This window comes from Terrapene carolina, unplaced genomic scaffold, assembly GCF_002925995.2.
Source record: "Terrapene carolina triunguis isolate 2854851 unplaced genomic scaffold, T_m_triunguis-2.0 Scaffold583, whole genome shotgun sequence".
Classification (NCBI taxonomy): Eukaryota; Metazoa; Chordata; order Testudines; family Emydidae; genus Terrapene; species Terrapene triunguis.
The window spans coordinates 46,789-65,852 of NW_020664934.1; the positions used below are offsets into that span (position 1 = coordinate 46,789).

Consider the following 19,064-nt stretch of genomic DNA (forward strand, 5'->3'; position numbering starts at 1 on the left):
GTTGCAGCGGAAGCGGTGTATGACGATGGTTTGCAGACCTACTGCACCGTCTGCTGCCAGCAGCACCCAGGACACAACAGCGGCGGTGTTGGTGAGCTGAGCTGAGCGGGCTGCACGCTTGCCGTGGTATGGCGTCTGCGCGGAAAAAAGGCGCGAAACAATTGTCTGCCGTTGCTTTCACGGAGGGAGGGGAGACTGACGACATGTACCTAAAACCACCCGCAACAATGTTTTTGCCCCATCAGGCATTGGGAGCTTAACCCAGAATTCCAATGGGCAGCGGAGACTGCAGGAACTGTGGGATGGCTAACCACAGTGCACCGCTCCGTAAGTCGATGCTAGCCACAGTAGTGAGGGCGCACTCCGCCGACTTAATGCGCTTAGTTTGGACATACGCAATCGACTGTATAAAATTGATTTCTAAATATCGACTTCTATAAAATCGACCTAATTTTGTAGTGTAGACATACCCTTAGGTGCTGTGGAAAATGTTACCCTTTGTCTTTAATAGGGAGGTGGGCTGCTGCCGACCACCCAGTAGAACTTGTGGGACTTGAGGCCTACTGAAATCAATGGGAATCCTTCAATTGATGTCAATGAGCACTGGTGCAGGCTGATAGTTTGGCCAGTCAGTGGGAGTCTTAAGGAACGGCTATACACAGTAATCATATGAAAACAACACACAGAATGTTAATCAAACCATCAAACCTCCTTCAACTGTAAGGGAATACACCTTCCCTTGTGTTCACTGAGAGACACAACTGGACACAGCTGCTCACCTCGACTCCAGCAAACCCCAGCAGCCTGATGGGATGGGGAAGGCAGGAGCGCCTCAAACTCGATAGCTTAGACCCATAAAGTATTAATTAATTTCCCAATCCTAGAGAAAGCCCTTTGGCTGTGCCACGGCTTTGATTATTATGACAGTCCATGTTTTTTACATTACGCTTGTATAAATATTTATGCATCTTTATAAGAATCATGTTTTGAGCAATAGGACACAACAGAGGAAGGCCAAAGGGGAGGGGGCTGAAGGACCAGAGAGCATTGCTATATAAATGCTGTTAAGGTCAACTTGGGGTCGAGCTCAGCTGGTGGGGTCATGTGATGCTGAGCATGTCCTTGAGCTGGCCTGGTGGTTTGCCACGGGTCCCTCGCTCCGCTGAGTGCTGGGGGGGAGGGTGTTCAGCTCCCGTTGCTATTGAGTAGCTGTCTGCCCAGTGCCTGCAGGGGCACAGACGGGCTCACTGCTAAAACAGAGGGTGGCAACCATTCTGGCGAGGTCAGCTCCCCAGCTGCTGTCAGTCAGCATCTCTCCATAGGAGTCACTGGGGTCAGATCCCCAGCTGGTGCAAATCAGCCCTAGCTCCACTGGAGTCACTGGGGTCAGATCCCCAGCTGGTGCAAATCAGCCCTAGCTCCACTGGAGTCAATGGGGTCAGATCCCCAGCTGGTGCAAATCAGCCCTAGCTCCACTGGAGTCACTGGGGTCAGATCCCCAGCTGGTGCAAATCAGCCCTAGCTCCACTGGAGTCAATGGGGCCAGATCCCCAGCTGGTGTAAATCAGCCCTAGCTCCACTGGAGTCAATGGGGTCAGATCCCCAGCTGGTGTAAATCAGACCTAGCTCTACTGATGTCAGCAGGCCAGATCCCCAGCGGGTCGCCAGCCTTGCTCTGCTGGAGGTGAGTCGCTGGGGGTGAGTCAAGTTACAGCAGCTGCAGATCAGGCCTGGACACTGTAGGGGTGGCCGAGAGAGCAGCTGGCAATATCCTCTAAGGAAATGCAGCTCTCCATGTGCTCCTGCCCCTCCATGTCCTCTTTCCTTGACTCTCCTTGCCCAGCGATAGAGCTTGGCAAACCACAGCACTGCATGGGCTGTCGGCTCCCTGGCTGTGGAGTGTGTGGGGAGGGCAGCATCTGAAGGCATAGTTTAACTCTTCCATGGCCTGATGTGGCCTGGCATACCACTTTCCTGCCCAGGTTGTGCACACATCCCGCACGGCTGCACTGAGCTAACTACAGAAGTGAGCAATGCCTGACTTGCTTTTCAAGCATGTGGCATCTCATGTGCCATTCCTTGGCAACATTCCTCTGCTCCCCCAGCAGCTAACAGGGAAGGACACACTGTGAACTGACCATATTCCTCCCTGAGTCAGCCCAAGGGTGGGAACGCAGCTTCCACGCCTCCTATGGCTGCTCTGCTCCCTATGCCACCCCGTCATACAGGCAGAGCTGAAGAGAAAGAGGGGTGGACCTGGTGCTGTGACTCTTGAGCAGAGTCCTCTGCCTCCGGGGATAAGAACTGATGGGAGGGACAGGGAGACAGTTGGGGAAGGAGTAACACAAAGGGTCGGGGAAGGAAGGCCAAGGCATGGAATACAGGGAGGGCAGAGAAGAATGAGAAATAATATCCCACCATCCCCCTGGCACTGCCAGTGCCCTTGCCCTACAACCAGACCACAGTACCAGAACAAGGGGGCCTTCAGTGACACTCAGCAAGCAGTGGCGGCCAAGTAAATATTTTTCCATGCAATGAGCCTGTGGAACCTATTGCCTAAAGCTATCACAGAGGCCAAGAGCTCAGCAGGATTCAGCAAAAGGTTAGACAGTTCTGTGGAGAACAAGAATCTCCAGTGTTATAACAAGGAATAAAAAAATAACCAAGTGTTTTAGAAAGGATCTAAACCTTCCAGCTACAGGGCTTGAACTGGCCTGTAACTGACAGGGGGAGGGAAGGAGACTGAAGGGCTCTTGCACCTTCTACTGAAACTGGTGCTGGCCATTGTCAGAACCATAACACCGGGCTGGCTGGAGCCCTGCTCTGGTCCAGTGTGCCAGTCCCATGCCCCTTTGTGCAGCGCCTCATGTTCCGAGGGCTGTGTCCCACGCTGCAGCACTGGGAGTGACTGTGCTGGTTAGAGCTTGGTGGACAAGGCGTAGATTGGAAGCTACATAGAGAGATTAAATGAATGAGCGTAAAGCTTGCGTGCAGTCCTGGGTGGTACCAAGGCCTCATTTCTGGGCTCATTCTAACTGAAAGGGACAGAAGTTTAATGTCCTTGTACATTTGTTTCAGTTAATGCAGCAATCCGATGTGGGGGCAAATCTGTGTTAGCATTGCCAGGGACCATGACGCTGAGCATGGCCTGGGTGTGAGCAGAGAGTGGGGAGTTTGTGGAGGGGCAGGGGGACACCATGGGAGCAGAAAGGAGATGCTCTTACCCTCTCTCTTTGAGTGTCTCGCAGCTCCTGCAGGAAGTCTCTCAAAGCATCTCGGACTCTGTCCGGGTCAGGCTCGCTGGCACTGTGCTCCCCTTGGAAAGGGGAAGCCCAACCAAAGGGGGAGCGGGAACAGCTCCTCTCTGGAGAGCCAGTGCGGGAGGCCGGAGTCCGTCGCCCGTCAGTTCCTGTGGTGGCAGAGAAGCTCTCAAAGCCTGAATGCCAGGTGGGTGTGTTGGGAGAGGGACCATCAGGCAGGCCTAGACCATCCCCATGTGATAATGGCAGGAGGCAATACGGATTAGCTGGTGCAAGGCAAGCGTGTCACTACAGCCCTACAACTGTGCTTCTCTCCTCAGCCCAGACTGGGGATAATCCATGCAGGGATTCAGAGCCACCCTCTCCCAAGATTGCTGCTAGGTTGGATTTCCAGGCAGACCCCTGCCCCCTCCATGGCTTTCCCCTTTCAGGGCAGGGATAGCTGCCTGACACTCAGCTCCTTCAAGCGCCACCCTCTTCCCCTTCAAAGTGACTGCTGCCATGGCAACACCTTTCCCTCTATGCTGTATCTGCCCCCACCCTGCAAGGCCACAGGCCCCGCCAGAGCAGCCCTCACCCTGGAGCACTGGAGAAATGTCATGCAGATCTTGTGACGTGCAATCAGTGCTCCAGTGCAGTCACACACACGGCACTCTGTGATCTGGCCCAGTCAGTCTGTCTCCCAAACCCAGCTGAGCCCTCCAAGGCTGCTGACCTTTGCTAGGTGAGCAGGGTCTCTGCGGCGAGGGGCTCCGCCCACCCAGCCCTAGTGTCCGGCGCAGGGCAGAGTGCAGCACCCCGAGCTTCAACTCCACCTCCCTCTTGGCAGCCTCCGCCTTGGCCAGCTCTGTCTCTAGGCCTTGGAGGCGCCCCTCAGTGGTGCTGAGGCGCAGCTGGAGGCCTTTGCTGACCCCGCCGGCCTGTTGCAGCTTCAGCTCCATGTTATGGAGCTCATCCCGGAGCTTCTTCTCCTTGCTGTGACTCTCGCCCAGGCTGTCGGCCAGCCCCTTCTCTCTGGCTCTGGCTTCCCACTCCACCTCCACCAGCTTCCTCTGCAGGCTCAGTACCTGGAAGGGAGGGCGCTGCAGAATAACCGCCAGGCCCTGTCTGCATACAGTCCACCAGAGAGCATGCTGAAAGGGCCAGGAGGGGCGCACCACCTCGACACACACACAGTGGCCAGGAGCTTCCCAGCACAGACCCAAAGAGAGCCCTCTCTGCAGGGCGGGAGCGCCCACAGTTCAGTGCACAGGCTCCCAGGCTGAGCTGCTGCTTTCTATCCCACTGGCAGAGACAGCCCTGAGTCGCTCTCTGGAGACCTCGGGGCAGTGTTTACAGGCAGGCACCAGGGAGCGGACTGCCCTCCCCTCTGCTTCAGGGCTGCACCCTCAGGGTGATGGGAAGGAACAGGAGGGGAGGGAGATAGTCCTTGAGGTCTCCCACAGGGGCCTGGTGGGCCTAGCTGGGTTAATCTAGAGATGGCCTTGTACCCTTCCCTCCACACCATCCTTTCTCTCTGCCCCCCTCCCTCGTTGCCCGCCTCTGCCTGCCAGCTCCAGTGCCTACTCAGCTCACCTCTTTGCGAACACATTCCTGGGCGCCCTCCATCTCCGCGATCCTCTGCTTCAGCTCCAGGGACTGCCTGTGGCACTGCTGCTCACGCTGCTCCTGCTGCAGGAGACGGGCCTGCAACTCGCTCACCTCTTTGCCCTTTTTGCTGTTCTCGTCCCCCAGCGTCTTCACCTGCAAAGGGCGGTTCTTCGGGTTGGTCCTGGGCTCGACCTGGGGCGGATGGGCCATGCTGGCAGGCCCGTCTCGGCCACAGCAAGCCACTGCTGCTGCCCTGACCGGGGGCAGGGCTGCCTCCCCCCCGGCAATAACTGCTTGAGGATGGACAAAATGGTCCCTTCTTAGTTTGGTTCCTCCGCCTCCCCGGAGGAGCTGGCCAAGTGCCACAGGGTGGAAAGTACCAATGTGGGACCCACTGATTCACTCTACGTCGCTAGCAGGCTCCTCCGGCCGCCTTTCCCCAGCCCGCCAGGCCTGGGCCGGTGCTGGCGCAGCCCATGGGGAGCAGGCCTGTGTAGCACGCTCCCCTCTGCAGTCAGCCACTCCTGTGGCCAGTGGGATGGGGGATGAGACCAGGCCATTCTGCTCCTCGCACTGGGGGATTGAAGCTGGGGAGCTTTGAAGCCTCCAGTTTCTACCCAAGGGGTTTTCAGGGCATGTTCTCCATTTGGGAGGGAGATGCCCCTCACCTCCCTGGGAGCTGCACTTCTGGGCATGCCCCAGGTGGCTTCGGCTGCTACCAGCTCTTCCTCTCAGCCTGGCGCTGAAATCTAGGTTGCCACAGGGGAATGGGACCCATTCAGTGGCCCAAATGGGCAGCCTACGAGGAGGCATCGCAGTCAGGAAGTTCCCAGTAGGGGAGGTGCGGGGCAGAATATGTCTGCGGAGGCTGATGGAGCTGGGACAGCAAAGGGACCTGGCTGGCACGTGTCTGGGAGCCATCTGCACTCGCCTGTCTGTGCAGCTCCTGCAGCTCCCGGCGGGCCTCCATCTGAGACTTCTCCACCTCCCGCAGGTTTGCCCTCAGCTCTCCTGCCTCCTTCTGAGCTGCAGCCTTGGCTTCCTCCAGCATGGTGATTTTCTGCTCCTTCTCCTCTAGGCCTCTCTTCAAGCTGAAGCAGACATGCATGGTCACTCCTGCCCGGGGAATGCTGAAGGGCTGTGAGCGGACATCTATGCAGGGGGCACTGCCCGCCCAGTCACCCAGCTGTCGTCACGGTGTGAGTGGGAGCTCTGGGCTGTCTGGGGACGGTCTGGAAGGGAAAGAACCCGCAGGGAGTTCTGCACTGGCTGGAAGTGGACGAGGCAGAGAAGAGGTCAGACCATGCTACTGTGCCCATTCCAATGCGCCCCAGGGCAGCCCTGGGACTGGCCTCTGGGCCCAGTTCTGGGAGGAAAGAGACACAGACTGGATGGAATTGCTCTGGGTTGAGCTATGGGAGAAGCAGCTGCCTTGAGCCTGCCTGGAATGGCTGCAGGGTCCAGCCCTACTTGTACATCCCAGGCCTGAATACAGTGACAAGTTCTTAGCTGGAATGGCTTTGGGTGGACATGCTGGTAGGTCTTTGCTACTGTTCTGCACTTTCTGGTTTGGATCTGTGGCCCAGCTAACAGTCCCTGGCCATGCCTGCACCTTGGCAGGCTATCACAGTGCCAAGTAATGTCTGCTGCAGGGTGCAGCCCGCCTGGCACTGCCCTGAGCCTACCTGGTCCTTTTGCTCTCCATCTTCTTGATGGCAGCTCGCAGCTCAGTATTGGATTTCTGCATTATTTCCTTCTCCCTGGTCTCGTCCCCCAAAGCCCTGTGGGTTTCCAACATCTCCTTGCGCTGGAGCTCTCGGGCCTCCTCAGCCTCCCGCAACCTGCGGTGCAACTCGATCAGGTCCTTGTGCGCCCCATCGCGGGCATCCTCTGCAAGCCGCAGCTGCGTCCTTAACTGTTCTGCCTTTTGGGGAGAGACACAGATATGCACGCCCTGAGCTATCTCACCCAGGATCTCTGCCCTACTAGAAGAGCAGAGCTGGGCTCTGCTGCTTGTCATCTAGGATGGGTGAATGCCAGTCCATCCCGCCAGGAGAAGGTGGCAGCTGCTAAGCCAGCATGATGCCCTTTGCAAATGGGGCTCGGCTCCCCATTACAGTCACAGGGAGACTGGGCACTCCACACTAGCAGGAGGCACTTGGCACCTTGAGAAGCTGGCTTGTTTCACAGCCCAGCATGCGAAGGAGGAATATGAAGTCCTTGTACAGTGCAGCGTGCTGCCAGCCCGGGCTGAGAGCGCTGCAGTCATAGAATCATAGAAGGTTAGGGTTGGAAGAGACCTCAGGGGGTCATCTAGTCCAACCCCCTGCTCAAAGCAGGACCAGCCCCAACTAAATCATCCCAGCCAGGGCTTTGCCAAGCCAGGCCTTAAAAACCTCTAAGGATGGAGATTCCACCACCTCCCTAGGTAACCCATTCCAGTGCTTCACCACTCTCCTAGTGAAATAGTTCTTTCCTAATATCCAACCTAGACCTCCCTCACTGCAACTTGAGACCATTGCTTCTTGTTCTGTCATCTGTCACCACTGAGAACAGCCGAGCTCCATCCCCTCTGGAATCCCCCTTCAGGTAGTTGAAGGCTGCTATCAAATCCCCCCTCACTCTTCTCTTCTGCAGACTAAATAAGCCCAGTTCCCTCATCCTTTCCTCATAAAAAATGGTTACTCACCTTCTCGTAACTGTTGTTCTTTGAGATGTGTTGTTCATGTCCATTACAATCAGGTATGCGCGTGCGCATGTTCATGGTAGCTGGAAGATTTCCCCCCTAGCAGCATCTGTCAGGTCGACCTGGGTGCCCCCTGGAGTCGTGCCTTCATGACGCTCAATATAGAGCCCTGTTATGAGAAGGTGAGTAAACATTTTTTCTTCTTTGAGTGCTTGTTCATGTTGATTCCAATCAGGTGACTCACAAGCCCAAGTTTAGGTGGTAGGGTCGGAGTCTTCCACTGATTGGAGCGCTGCTTGTCCGAAGGCCACATCGTCTCTGGCCTGCTGGGTAATTGCATAGTGCATGGCGAAAGTATGGATGGAGGACTACGTCGCCGCTCTGCAGATTTCCTGAGTGGGAACCTGAGCCAGGAACACTGTTGATGAAGCCTGCGGCCTGGTGGAGTGCGCAGTGATTGGAGATGCAGGAACCCCCACCAGGTTGTAGCACCCACGAATACAGGACGCTATCCATGACGAGATGTGTTGTGACAATATCGGCTGACCTTTCATTCTGTCCACCACTGCCACAAATAACTGGACCGACTTTCTGAACAGCTTTGTTCTCTCCATGTAGAAGGCTAGAGCCCTGCAGACATCCAGAGAGTGCAGTCTCTGTTCCCTGCCACTGGAATGAGGCTTAGGGTAGAATACTGGGAGAAAGATGTCCTGGTTAATGTGAAATTGCGATACAACCTTTGGGAGGAAAGCAGGATGAGGCCTCAGCTGAACCTTGTCCTTATAGAACAAGGTGTAGGGAGGCTCTGACGTTAGGGCCCTGAGCTCAGACACCCTCCTGGCTGAGGTTATTGCTACCAGGAATGCCACCTTGTAAGAGAGGTAGAGCATGGAACATGTCGCCAATGGTTCAAATGGTGGTCCCATGAGCCTAGAGAGGACCAGGTTGAGGTCCCAGGTGGGGACAGGCTGATGGAAGTGAGGGTACAGTCTGTCGTCCTTTTAAAAATCGGCTGACCATAGGGTTAGCAGACACCGAGCAGCCCCCACGCCCGGATGGAAGGCCGACATAGCATCTAAGTGCACCCTTATTGAAGACAACAAAAGCCCCTGCTGCTTTTGATGGAGGAAGTAGTTCAGAATGAGCAGCACTGAGGCTAACATCGGGGGACAAATGGCACTGCATAGACCAGATTGAAAATCTCTTCCACTTGGCAAGGTAGGTGGCTCTCATAGAGGGTTTCCTGCTACCAAGGAGGACTTGTCTAACCTGGTCTGAAAAGGAAAGCTCCATCGGGTTCAACCATGGAGCTTCCACAACATGAGGTGAAACGACTTGAGGTTCAGATGTTGAAGACGACCATGATCTTGCGTCAGAAGGTCCAGGAAGAGTGGAATGGTGACTGGGGCTTCCACGGACATGTCTAGGAGAGATATGTACTATTGCTGATGGGGCCAGGCTGGTGCTATCAATATGACCTGAGCTCGTTCCCTCCGGATCTTGAGGAGTACCTTGTGAACTAGTGGTATGGGCGTAAAGGAGATGGCCTCTCCATGGAAGGAGGAACGTGTCTGCTCTGGAGCCCAGGCTGTGATTCTGGAAAGAGCAGAACTGCTGGCACTTCCTGTTGTGTTGCGTGGCGAATAGCCCCACCTCTGGAATATTGAGAATGTGACTTCCGGGTGAAGGGACCACTCATGGGTGTGAAACGACCTGCTGAGGTGATCCACCAGCTCATTCTCTACCCTGGGGAGGTACAACGCTTGCAGATGCGTTGAATGTTCTACACAGAAGTCCCACAGCATGAGGGCTTCCTGGCACAGGGGAGAGGAGCGTGCACCCCCATTTGTTGATATAGAACATTGCTGTTGTCTTGTCCATCATAACTGATACACAATGTCCCGTTAAGTGTGCACGGAAGGTCTGGCATGCACCATTCTCAGCTCTCTGACGTTGATGTGGAGAGCCAGATCCGCCTGAGACCAGAGACCCTGAGTCCTGTGGTCTCCCAGATGAGCTCCCCAGCCCAAGTCTGATGCGTCCATCACTAGCGAAAGAGACGGCTGCGGACTGGTGAAGGGGACCCCTGAGAACACCTCCTGAGGGTCGAGCCACCAGATGAGGGAGTCGATGACCGGGCGAGGCAGGATCACGATCCTATCCAAGCTGTTCCGGGCTGGGTGATACAATGACGCAAGCCACAACTGAAGAGGTTGAAGCCTGAGTCTGGCATGCTGCACCACCTAGGTATAGGCAGCCATGTGTCTGAGAAGCTTCATACAGTTTCTTGCTGTGGTGGTAGAAAACTGTCTGATGCCTCAAATGGTATCTGTCAGGGCCTGAAACCTTGCTTCTTGCAAGTATGGCCACAGCTTGGGTCGAGTCCAGTACTGCCCCTATAAACTCTATCCTCTGGACAGGGGACGGAGTCGATTTTGCTTTGTTTAGAAGGAGACCCAGGTTGTCGAAGTCCTGGAGTGGCCCTTCATCAGCCAGTTGTCGAGATACGGAAACATCTGTACCTGGTGACTGCACAAGAACGCGTCAACTGCCATGCACTTAGTGAAGACTCTAGGTGCTCCTACAGGCCAAACGGAAGGACTGTAAACTGGTAGTGGGTACCACTCACCACAAACCTTAGGTACTTCCTGTGGAGCTGAGTGATTGCGATAAGGAAATATGCGTCCCTCAAGTTGAAGGCGGCATACCAGTCTGCTGGATCCAGTGATGGGATGATTGAGGCCAAAGAGATCATGTGGAACTTGAGTTTCTTCACAAACTTGTTGAGTTTTTGCAGGTCCAGGATGGGCCTGAGGCCACCTTTGGCTTTTGATATAAGGAAATACCGGGAGTAAAAGCCCTCGCCCCTGTACTCCTGAGGAACCTCCTTCACTGCCCCTAGAGATAGGAGTGACTGCACCTCCTGGATAAGGAGCTGCTCATGAGAAGGGTCCCTGAAGAGGGATGGGGAAGGGGGATGGAAGGGTGGATGGTCACAGAACTGGATGGAGTATCCCCTCTCTACTGTGCGGAGCACCAAAAGGTCCGAGGTGATACAGGACCATGCATGGTAGAAAGAGGATAGTCGGGACGAGAAGGTAAGGCGGGTGGGATCCAGTTGGGGATCTGGTGCGCCGTCCTTGACCGCACCTTCAAAAGGCCTGTTTCAGCCCAGAGGGTGGCTTAGATTGGCCAGAGCCCTGGCCTGAGGATGGGTGCGGTCGCCTTCTGCCGTTCCTATTCCTCCTCCGTGAGTCATCCTGACGGTTCTGTGGCTGATAGAACCGTGGAGGAGGTTGCAGCCTAAAATGTTTATGCTGTGTAGTGGGAGTATGGAGGCCCAACGATTTGAGAGTGGCTATTGAATCCTTCAGGCTATGCAGCCTTTTATCCATCTTTTCAGAAAATAGAGCTGAACCCTCGTAGGGGAGATCCTGAATAGTTTGTTGGACCTCATATGGCAAGCCCGAGATTTGGAGCCAGGAGCCCCTCCTCATAGCTATGCCTGTGGCCATGACACGAGTAGCCGCATCCGCTGCATCCAGTACGGCTTGTAGTGAAGTCCTGGAAATGAGCTTCCCTTCCTCCACAAGAGCCAAAAACTCGGCGCAGGAGTCTTGTGGCAACAGCTCTGCAAATTTAGCCATTGCCCCGCATGTGCTGAAGCAGTACCTCCTGACAATGGCCTGCTGATTTGAAATGCAGAGCTGTAAGCCTCCAGTGGAGTAGAACTTTCTCCCATAAAGGTCAAGCTTTTTCGCCTCCCGATTCTTCGGGGAGGGTCCCTGGAAGCCCTGACGCTCATGTTGGTTGGCAGCATTGACCACGAGAGAGTCAGGTGTGGGATGTGTGTATAAATGCTCGTAACCCTTGGACGGCACAAAGTAGCGTCTTTCGTTGCACTTAACCATAGGGGGCAATGAGGCTGGGGTCTGCCACAGAGTTTTCATGGTGTCAGAGGTGGTCTTTATGAGGGGCAGGGCAATCCGTGCAGGTCCAGAGGGGGTGAGGAGGTCCACCATTGGATCTGCATCCTCCACTACCTCCTCCGCCTGAATGCCCAGGCCCTGGGAATCCCTCCACAAAATTGCTGCAGAACCCTGTTGTCTTCCAAGGCTGGGGCTGTCACCGTGCCCTCCAATGCCTCATCTGGTGAGGACGAGGAAGAGACCCCCGTGAGGGGTGGCTGCTCCCTTCCTTCTGCACTCAAGGGATCCCGCGGCACCTGGGTTTCTTGGGCTGGTGCCAACCCATATGGTGTTGCGCCCCTCAGTATAGGGGCTGCATACACCGATGCAAGCAACACTGGTGCCAAAAGTGCCATCGGCACCAATGTCATCCTCGACATCGGAATCGCCGCCGGTGCCAGAATCATCATTGGTGCCGGAGTCCCTGCCAATGCCGGGGCTGCCGGGACCCCCGGGCCCAGTGCCGGCTGCACTGGAGGCATTGAGATGGTAGTGAAGGGTGGTAATAGGCCTGCCTCCGATCCTGCTGGTGCTGGCGGGGATACAAATAAGGCCGAGGCCACCAACGTCGCCCTGGAATGAGATCCTTGGCTGCAACCTTGGCTTTCCTTTGAAATGCCCAGGGAGTCCAAAATAGCCATGGTGCCAGGGGCTGCCATTGGGCGGGCCACGGTGCCGGATAAGGGTGCCAGTGCCAAGCTGACATGGACCGTCTGCTCCTACTCCTCCGGGAATGATAGGAGCCCTACTCCGAGGTGTCTGAAAACGATGACCATGGGGGAGTGGTACTTCTTGACACCAAGCTTTCGCGCCGAGGGCTCGGGGATCGGAGTGACTGCTGGGTGTGCTCCAGTGCCGGGGAGTGGCACCCCTGGGTCAGAGATCGGCAGGCCATCATAGTGGGCTTTCCCCTTGAAGGAGCCCGGGGAATGTCCGGTGCCGGCAACCCTATCCCCTCTGGGAGGAAAGAACGGTGCCACGAGGTGAAGCAGTTCTTGGGCCGCCTCAAACGCCTCCGGTGTCAAAGGGAGGTGCAGCTCCCGGCTCGGCCTTGGTGAGCGAGGAGGGTCTGGACTCAATCGCCCTTCCACGTGGGCAGGAGTTGGCGTGACCATCACCAGTGGTGCAGCACTAGTGTGGCCTGACTCAGGTCTCACAGCGGCAGGCTCCTTAGGCCTAGCTGGAGGAGAGTGACCCCTCTCCGGCCTCTTCTTCTTTTGCGGCACCGACAATTGCAAACGGTGCCTGCGTGTGGCATGTGAGCCACGAGTGGAGCCGGGACGGTGCCATGAGTCCTTATCCTTACCCGGCACTGGTGCTCGTGCTGATGGTGCCAGAGCGCTCTGCACCGAGGAGGAGGTATTTGGCGCAGGGTCCATCGACACAGGGTCGGACTGGGGAATAGAGTGCTTCCTCCATCAACAGGACCTTCAGGCACTGTTCTCTATCTTTTGAAGTCCTGGGCTGAAAAGTCTTACAAATGGCACAAAGATCCTTCTGATGGCCCTCTCCTAAACACTTTAGACATGAGGTGTGAGGATTGCTTCTGGGTATACACTTGCTTCAGGCTTTGCAGGCTTTGAAGCCTGGAGACCCTGGCGTCAGGAGAGCGTAGGAGAGGATTCCCCTCCTCCCCCCCCCGGAAACTTATCTAACACTAATGAACTACTAACTATTAACGAACAATGGAAAACTAATGGAGAACAATGTAAGAAACTGCTAAATGCGCTTGTCAAGACAAGAGCACAGGAAAGTTTCAGCTAACCATCACTGGCGGTAAGAAGGACCTGAAAGGGTTGTGGGTCAACAGGGCTCTATATTGGGCGCCATCAAGGCGTGACTCCAGGGGATGCCCAGGCCGACCCAATAGATGCTGCTAGGGGAAAAATCTTCCAACTACCGTGCACGTGCACGCGCACACACCTGATTGGAATCGACATGAACAAGCACTTGAAGAAGAAGTCATGTGCCCTAGCCCCCTAATCATTTTTGTTGCCCTCCGCTGGACTCTCTCCAATTTGTCCACGTCCTTTCTGTACTGGGGGGCCCAAAACTGGATGCAGTACTCCAGATGTGGCCTCACCAGTGCTCAGTGGGCACTCACCAGTGGGGTGGGGGGAGGGATAGCTCAGTGGTTTGAGCATTGGCCTGCTAAACCCAGGGTTGTAAGTTCAGTCCTTGAGGGGGCTATTTAGGGATTTGGGGCAAAAATCTGTCTGAGGATTGGTCTTGCTTTGAGTGGGGGTTGGACTAGATGACCTCCTGAGGTCCCTTCCAACCCTGATATTCTATGATTCAATAGAGGGGAATAATCACTTCCCTCAATCTGCTGGCAATGCTCCTACTAATGCAGCTCTATATGCCTTTAGCCTTCTTGGCAACACTCTGGCACAGTGAGGTGTCCTTAGGGGATCACAGCTGGGGAATCCCTGAGAAAACGGGGCCCAGAGAGAGATTTGCTCCCAGACAGCATGAAGGCTTGCTCTGCTTCAGCTGCACCTCTCTGGTCACACCAGGATCAGCAACAGTGGGGCTGATCCCACACCCTCCTTCACATGCCAGCACAGCTACCACAGAGACATGGAGGGCACTCAAGGGAGGCTTACAGGGAGGCACTCAGGGGCTTACAGATTCAAAGCAAATGATGCCAATAAATGAATGTTATAACTTATGGCTGTTTACAACACAGTAGCCCCCGGAGGTGCCAGTGGAGATTAGATCTGGGTGCTGCACCCACACACAGGGAGAGACTGGCCCTACCCCAGAGAGCTCTGCAGCTAAATGGGCACAGGGCTGGAGGGGAAATGGAGGCCAGGGACGTGATGTGATTTGCCCAAGGTCAGTGTCCGAGGTGGGATGGACCCCGATCTCCTGACTCCCAGGTCAGTGTCTTATTCACTAGCCCAGACAGGGCCTAATCATGTCCCCTCTCTCAATGTCAAAAGGAGGGGAGTGAAGGTTGTGTAGCATCCCTGGGAATAAGTCAGCTGTTTCCCTCCTTAGCACAGGGTTGCTGGTGCGGGACGGGGTGGGGGCCAGCTGGGAAATCTCCTAGTGTTGAGCCCATTGATTCTGCCCCTTTAGTAAAAAGCTGCCTTGAGTTTATCCTGCTGCTCCAGTTCTGCCCCGGTGACCTCTGAGGTGGGAGCTGGGGTGTGGGGGTGGGATAGAAATTTCCGCAGAAACTTAAAGTCACCAGTTTCTTTCGTTCCTTTTTCCTCCTTCGATCTGTAAAACCCTAACACTGTCCAGATCCTCCCTGTTGGCCCGGATCACTTCGTCCCACTCCATGTTGTTATTGTTCTGTTTCTGAGGAGGATTAGGGTGAGCTCCCCCTCCCATCCCCCCACCCACATATGGGATCCACAAATGCGCCTAGCATTTTCCACCGAGCTCAGCAGAAATTCACCCAGAAGGTCAATGACCAAAGAAAGGGACGATCCATCATAAAACAAACTGTTTTCATTTCCCAGGATAAAGGGGAGGGGGCTGGGATTGAGAAAAAGAACAAAACCATGAAAAGAAAACAACCCCAGCTCCTTCTCTGCAAAGACAACCTTCCCCATTTGCAGGAATGTGACAGCCAAAGCTCTTAATATGATTATCATAATTATTTCTTTACTAGAAATTTTTATAAACAGCCTCTTTTGAAATCCACGCTCAGGGAGCCAAATCTCCAGCTGAGTCCTGGGCGGAAGGACAGAGCACAGGGAGGCGTGGGGAGGAGAGAGAGCGAATGTGTGCATGTGTGTGTGTGTGTGCGTGTGCATGCCTGCGTTGGGAAGGCATGGCTGCAGAATCGGCCTGAGACACTTTCTCAAGTTAAAAGGCTGTGAAAATGTTATGGTTCCCATGGCGATAAGTGGGCCCTAGCAGGCGTCTGCTAGGATTTCTCTGTTTCTCTGCCCTCAGCTTGTTCTATAAGCCCTTTAATTGTCTTTCTCCCACTCCCTGCCAATTTCTCCCTCTCCCTCAGCCCCCTTCTCTCATCCGTCTTTATCTCTGAGTTTTGCACCCCCTTCTTTCACTGGGACTGGCTCCTGGGTCCCTCTTTCTGTGCCACGGTTCCTCGGCTCTTATCGTAATACCAGTGCAGCCCCCTCCTCCCTCAGCTCCCTGTGTCTCCCCATGCTCTGAATCCCCTTCTCCTGCTTGCCTGTGTGGTCCCTCCCAGGGTCGGACTTTGAAATCTGTTGAAAGGAGCCCATTGTTGCCAAAATAAACAGCCTGTCATGTTAAATTACTCTCTCTCCTCTTTCATGTTTTTTAATTTTCTGTCCCCCCACTCTCCTGTCCTTTTGTGGTGGGGGCCATTCTCTCGCTCTGATGCTGACTCACCAGAGCTGTTAGCCAGGGAGCAGAGCCCAGATCGTAGACAGCACTGGGCTAGGGCTTGCACCTGGCCCTTACTCCCCCAGGGTTTGAGCCAGCTTGTGCCATCTGCAGTGGCTGGTGTAGAAGCGATGGCTGTGGGAAGCTCGCAGCTGCTCCCCGTGTAGTGTACCCAGCAGGAAGGCTCTGCGGCACTTGCACGGGACGAGAGCGTACAGCTACAATGTGATTTGGGTCTGTTACGAATGCTGCGCTAGTGTTGTGTGACGGCCGTCACCAGGGACTGACCCCAGGACCCCCAGAGCTAAAAGCACGAGCTGCTATAGATTGAGCTAAAGAGTCAGCCCTCCATGGCTAGAGCTGCTGCTGCGAGGACTCCTCTCCTCTCTGGTGGGCATGGCATGGGGCCTGTAACACACTCCCCTGTGGGCGACAGTTGCATTGATGGCTGGACTTAGGGCAAAGCCCCAGTGCAGGTGAGGCTGAACTTGTCTCCTCTGTCAGACTGGCTTGCTTAGACTCTTGGCAAGCAGAGAGTTAACCCACCGTGCACAGATGACCCAGAACAGCCATACATACCTCCCTCCCCGCAGAGTCCCTCTCTCTTGCCAGCTCCTTTATGTGCTCGTTCAAGCTCTTGGCCTCTCTCTGATGGGCAGCCACCGCGTCTTCAAACTGAGCCTGGAAGGTGTGCAGCTCTCCGGTGATACTGGTGACTGTGTTCTGGGGTGGGGACCAGGAGGGGACAGTGCCGTTAGTGATGCTCAGTCTCCATGCCCATGTGTGCCAGGCTGGCTGCATGCCGTGCTGCTTTACCTCTTGCACTCATGCTCCAACCAGCTAATCCCCATGTGTAACACACTCACCGTCGGCTGGCTCCATGGAGCCTGGAGCGTAAGAACTGTGGGGAGGAGTGTGCTGGTTTGCAGGACAAGGCTCTGTAAGCCAGTGGGTGATGCCAAAGGGCCGCTGCCTCCTCCCTAAGCCAGGTCATCGCTGGTGGCAGACAGTGCCCATGCTGCTTAAGGGCCCACTGCTTTGCTTTACAGCTAGGGTGCACTGCAGAAGGCCCAGGTGACAGACACCACCTTGGCCAGAGCCTGAACCAGAGACCTCCCGAGCTAAACATGAGGGCTGCTCCAGCTTGAGCTAAAGCTCCAAAACTGGGACTGTGACGGACTGGCATCCTCCATGCATCAGACACAGGGGGCATGGAACACATGCGGGCCATCCCTGTCTTCCTCTGCCCAGCTCCTGCACTCCCACGCCGCGCAACTCCCCTCCCTGCCTTCCTGACATGTTTCCATGCACCTTGCAACACAGTCACAGCAAGGCCTGGCTCCCATCCCACCCCCAGTGCTGTGCACTGGGACGGACTGTGTGGTGCTGCAGTGGAGTGAAAGCAGTGTGAGTTCACAGTGAGGGCCATTTGCTTCCATGGGCCAATTCCCCATCCATGTAGATGTAAGTCAGGGGAGAATCAGGCCTATGAGGGGATTCACCCCTGTGCCTGTACTGAGCCCAATGTGTGCCCTTGATCCTTGGACTGCTGGGGCTGGTTAGCCTCCAGCCTGTCCAAGCAGCCTCACAGGCCAGCCTCTCCTGGCTATAGTGTCCCCCCAGCAGCTGGGAATGGCTGGGTTTAGCAATGTCCCAGCCATGCCCCCAGCACCCCTCCTGGACCGGAGGGCTCGTGCAGGGCATCATGCAGGGCAGCTATTCCAGCTCTGTGCCTGCAGGGGGCACCCTCCTCCTGTAGGGGGGCCTGACACTTGTGCTTGCACAAAGGGGTGAATTCCCCCACATAGGACAAGACAGCAGCCTGGTCTTGCACATGCAATTGAGCAGGGGCATGGCCTCCCCACATATCCACTGCAGGAGCAGGCAGAGGGGTAGGGACTGAGCTGAGCTCCACTGCCAACATGCCTGCAAGCACAGCAATGCTGGCACATGGGGGTAGCAATCTGGTCTGGGCCAGCCCCCTTCTAGAAGCCAGGGGGAAGGGGGCAGGAACTGTGCCTCTTAACCAGGGCTCCTAGCAAAGGGGCGGCAGCCCATAGCGTTTAGCCAGGAAGGGTGTAAAGGGCATCGTCAGCTGTTTCCATATGTTCTCTTTTTCCCTTTCCATTGTGCTGGATGCCCGTTTTGATTCTTTACTGTGTCTCATGATCTGCCCAGGATTTTTTCTCTCCTGCATTTCTAATGGAGCTAAAATTCGTAGAATCATAAAATGCAGAGATGGAAGACGACCTATTAGATCATCCACCCCAGGCCCCTGCCAATGCAGAACTGCTCCCTGCAGAACATTCCCAAGTGACTTGTCTAGACCAAGTATGAGCAGCTCCAGCGAAGGGGCTTCCAACACTTCCCTGAGAAAATTATTCCATGGTTTAATTGCCCTTATTGTTAGGAAATTTTTCCCGATGTCTAGCCTAAATTTTTGTTTGTGAAGTTTGATCCCATTATTTTGTCACTCCTCCCTCTCTGTCATGTTCCCATACTTTAATACTGCACAGTTCTCCTTGCACCCCTTCGGGGTCTTGCATTGTACTATACAAAGATTTCATTCTTGTCACCTTTTCCCAGACATAGGTCAGTCTCTCCGAACCTGCAATCACTTTTGTTGCCTCTCTCTGAATTGACTCCCGTTTGCCACTATCTTCCTTGAAATGGGGAATCCAAAACTGCTACACGCAGAATTCCAAAGGTGCTTGAACTAATCCGTTACCTCTCTGGGTTGGGATGTTATGGGCCAGATTCCCAGCCGGTGTAAATTAACGTAGCACCACTGACTTCCATGGAGTTATGCTGATTTGCACCAGCTGAAGATATAGCCTGTGGGGATACAGCCTATGGGCCCCCAGGAAGTGACTGTCAAAACTCTAATCAACTCCAACAGGAGGAGCCTCAGACTTTCACACAGCATGGTCGGTTTCTGCCCCCAGAACATGCTGTAGGGGGATAAAAAGGCTGCTATCCTAGGGTTACCATATTTCAGCAAGCAAAAAAGAGGACGGGAGGAGCCCCGCCCCCGTCCTGCCCTAGCCCTGCCCCTGCCCCTCCCACTTCCCGCCCCCCTCAGAACCCCCAACCCTCCCCCCCCGCTCCTTGTCCCCTGACTGCCCCTTCCTGGGACCTCTGCCCCTAACTGCCCCCCAGGACTCCACCCCCTACCTAAGCTTCCCTGCCTCTTGTCCCCTGACTGCCCACTCCTGAGACCCTCCCCCC

General features: G+C 55.2%; 1 protein-coding gene across 1 annotated transcript in view; it reads right to left on the reverse strand.

Annotated features, from left to right (window-relative positions):
- LOC112116706 (rootletin-like) overlaps nt 1-19,064 on the reverse strand; it is a 128,610-nt gene that overhangs the window by 39,806 nt on the left and 69,740 nt on the right. The window contains exons 10-15 of the mRNA XM_029913319.1: nt 16,416-16,559; nt 6,536-6,774; nt 5,782-5,941; nt 4,836-5,003; nt 3,976-4,327; nt 3,225-3,316 (exon numbers count right to left, since the gene is read on the reverse strand). Of these exons, the coding sequence (XP_029769179.1) occupies nt 3,225-3,316; nt 3,976-4,327; nt 4,836-5,003; nt 5,782-5,941; nt 6,536-6,774; nt 16,416-16,559 (1,155 nt within the window). The remainder of the gene's footprint in view (nt 1-3,224; nt 3,317-3,975; nt 4,328-4,835; nt 5,004-5,781; nt 5,942-6,535; nt 6,775-16,415; nt 16,560-19,064) is intronic.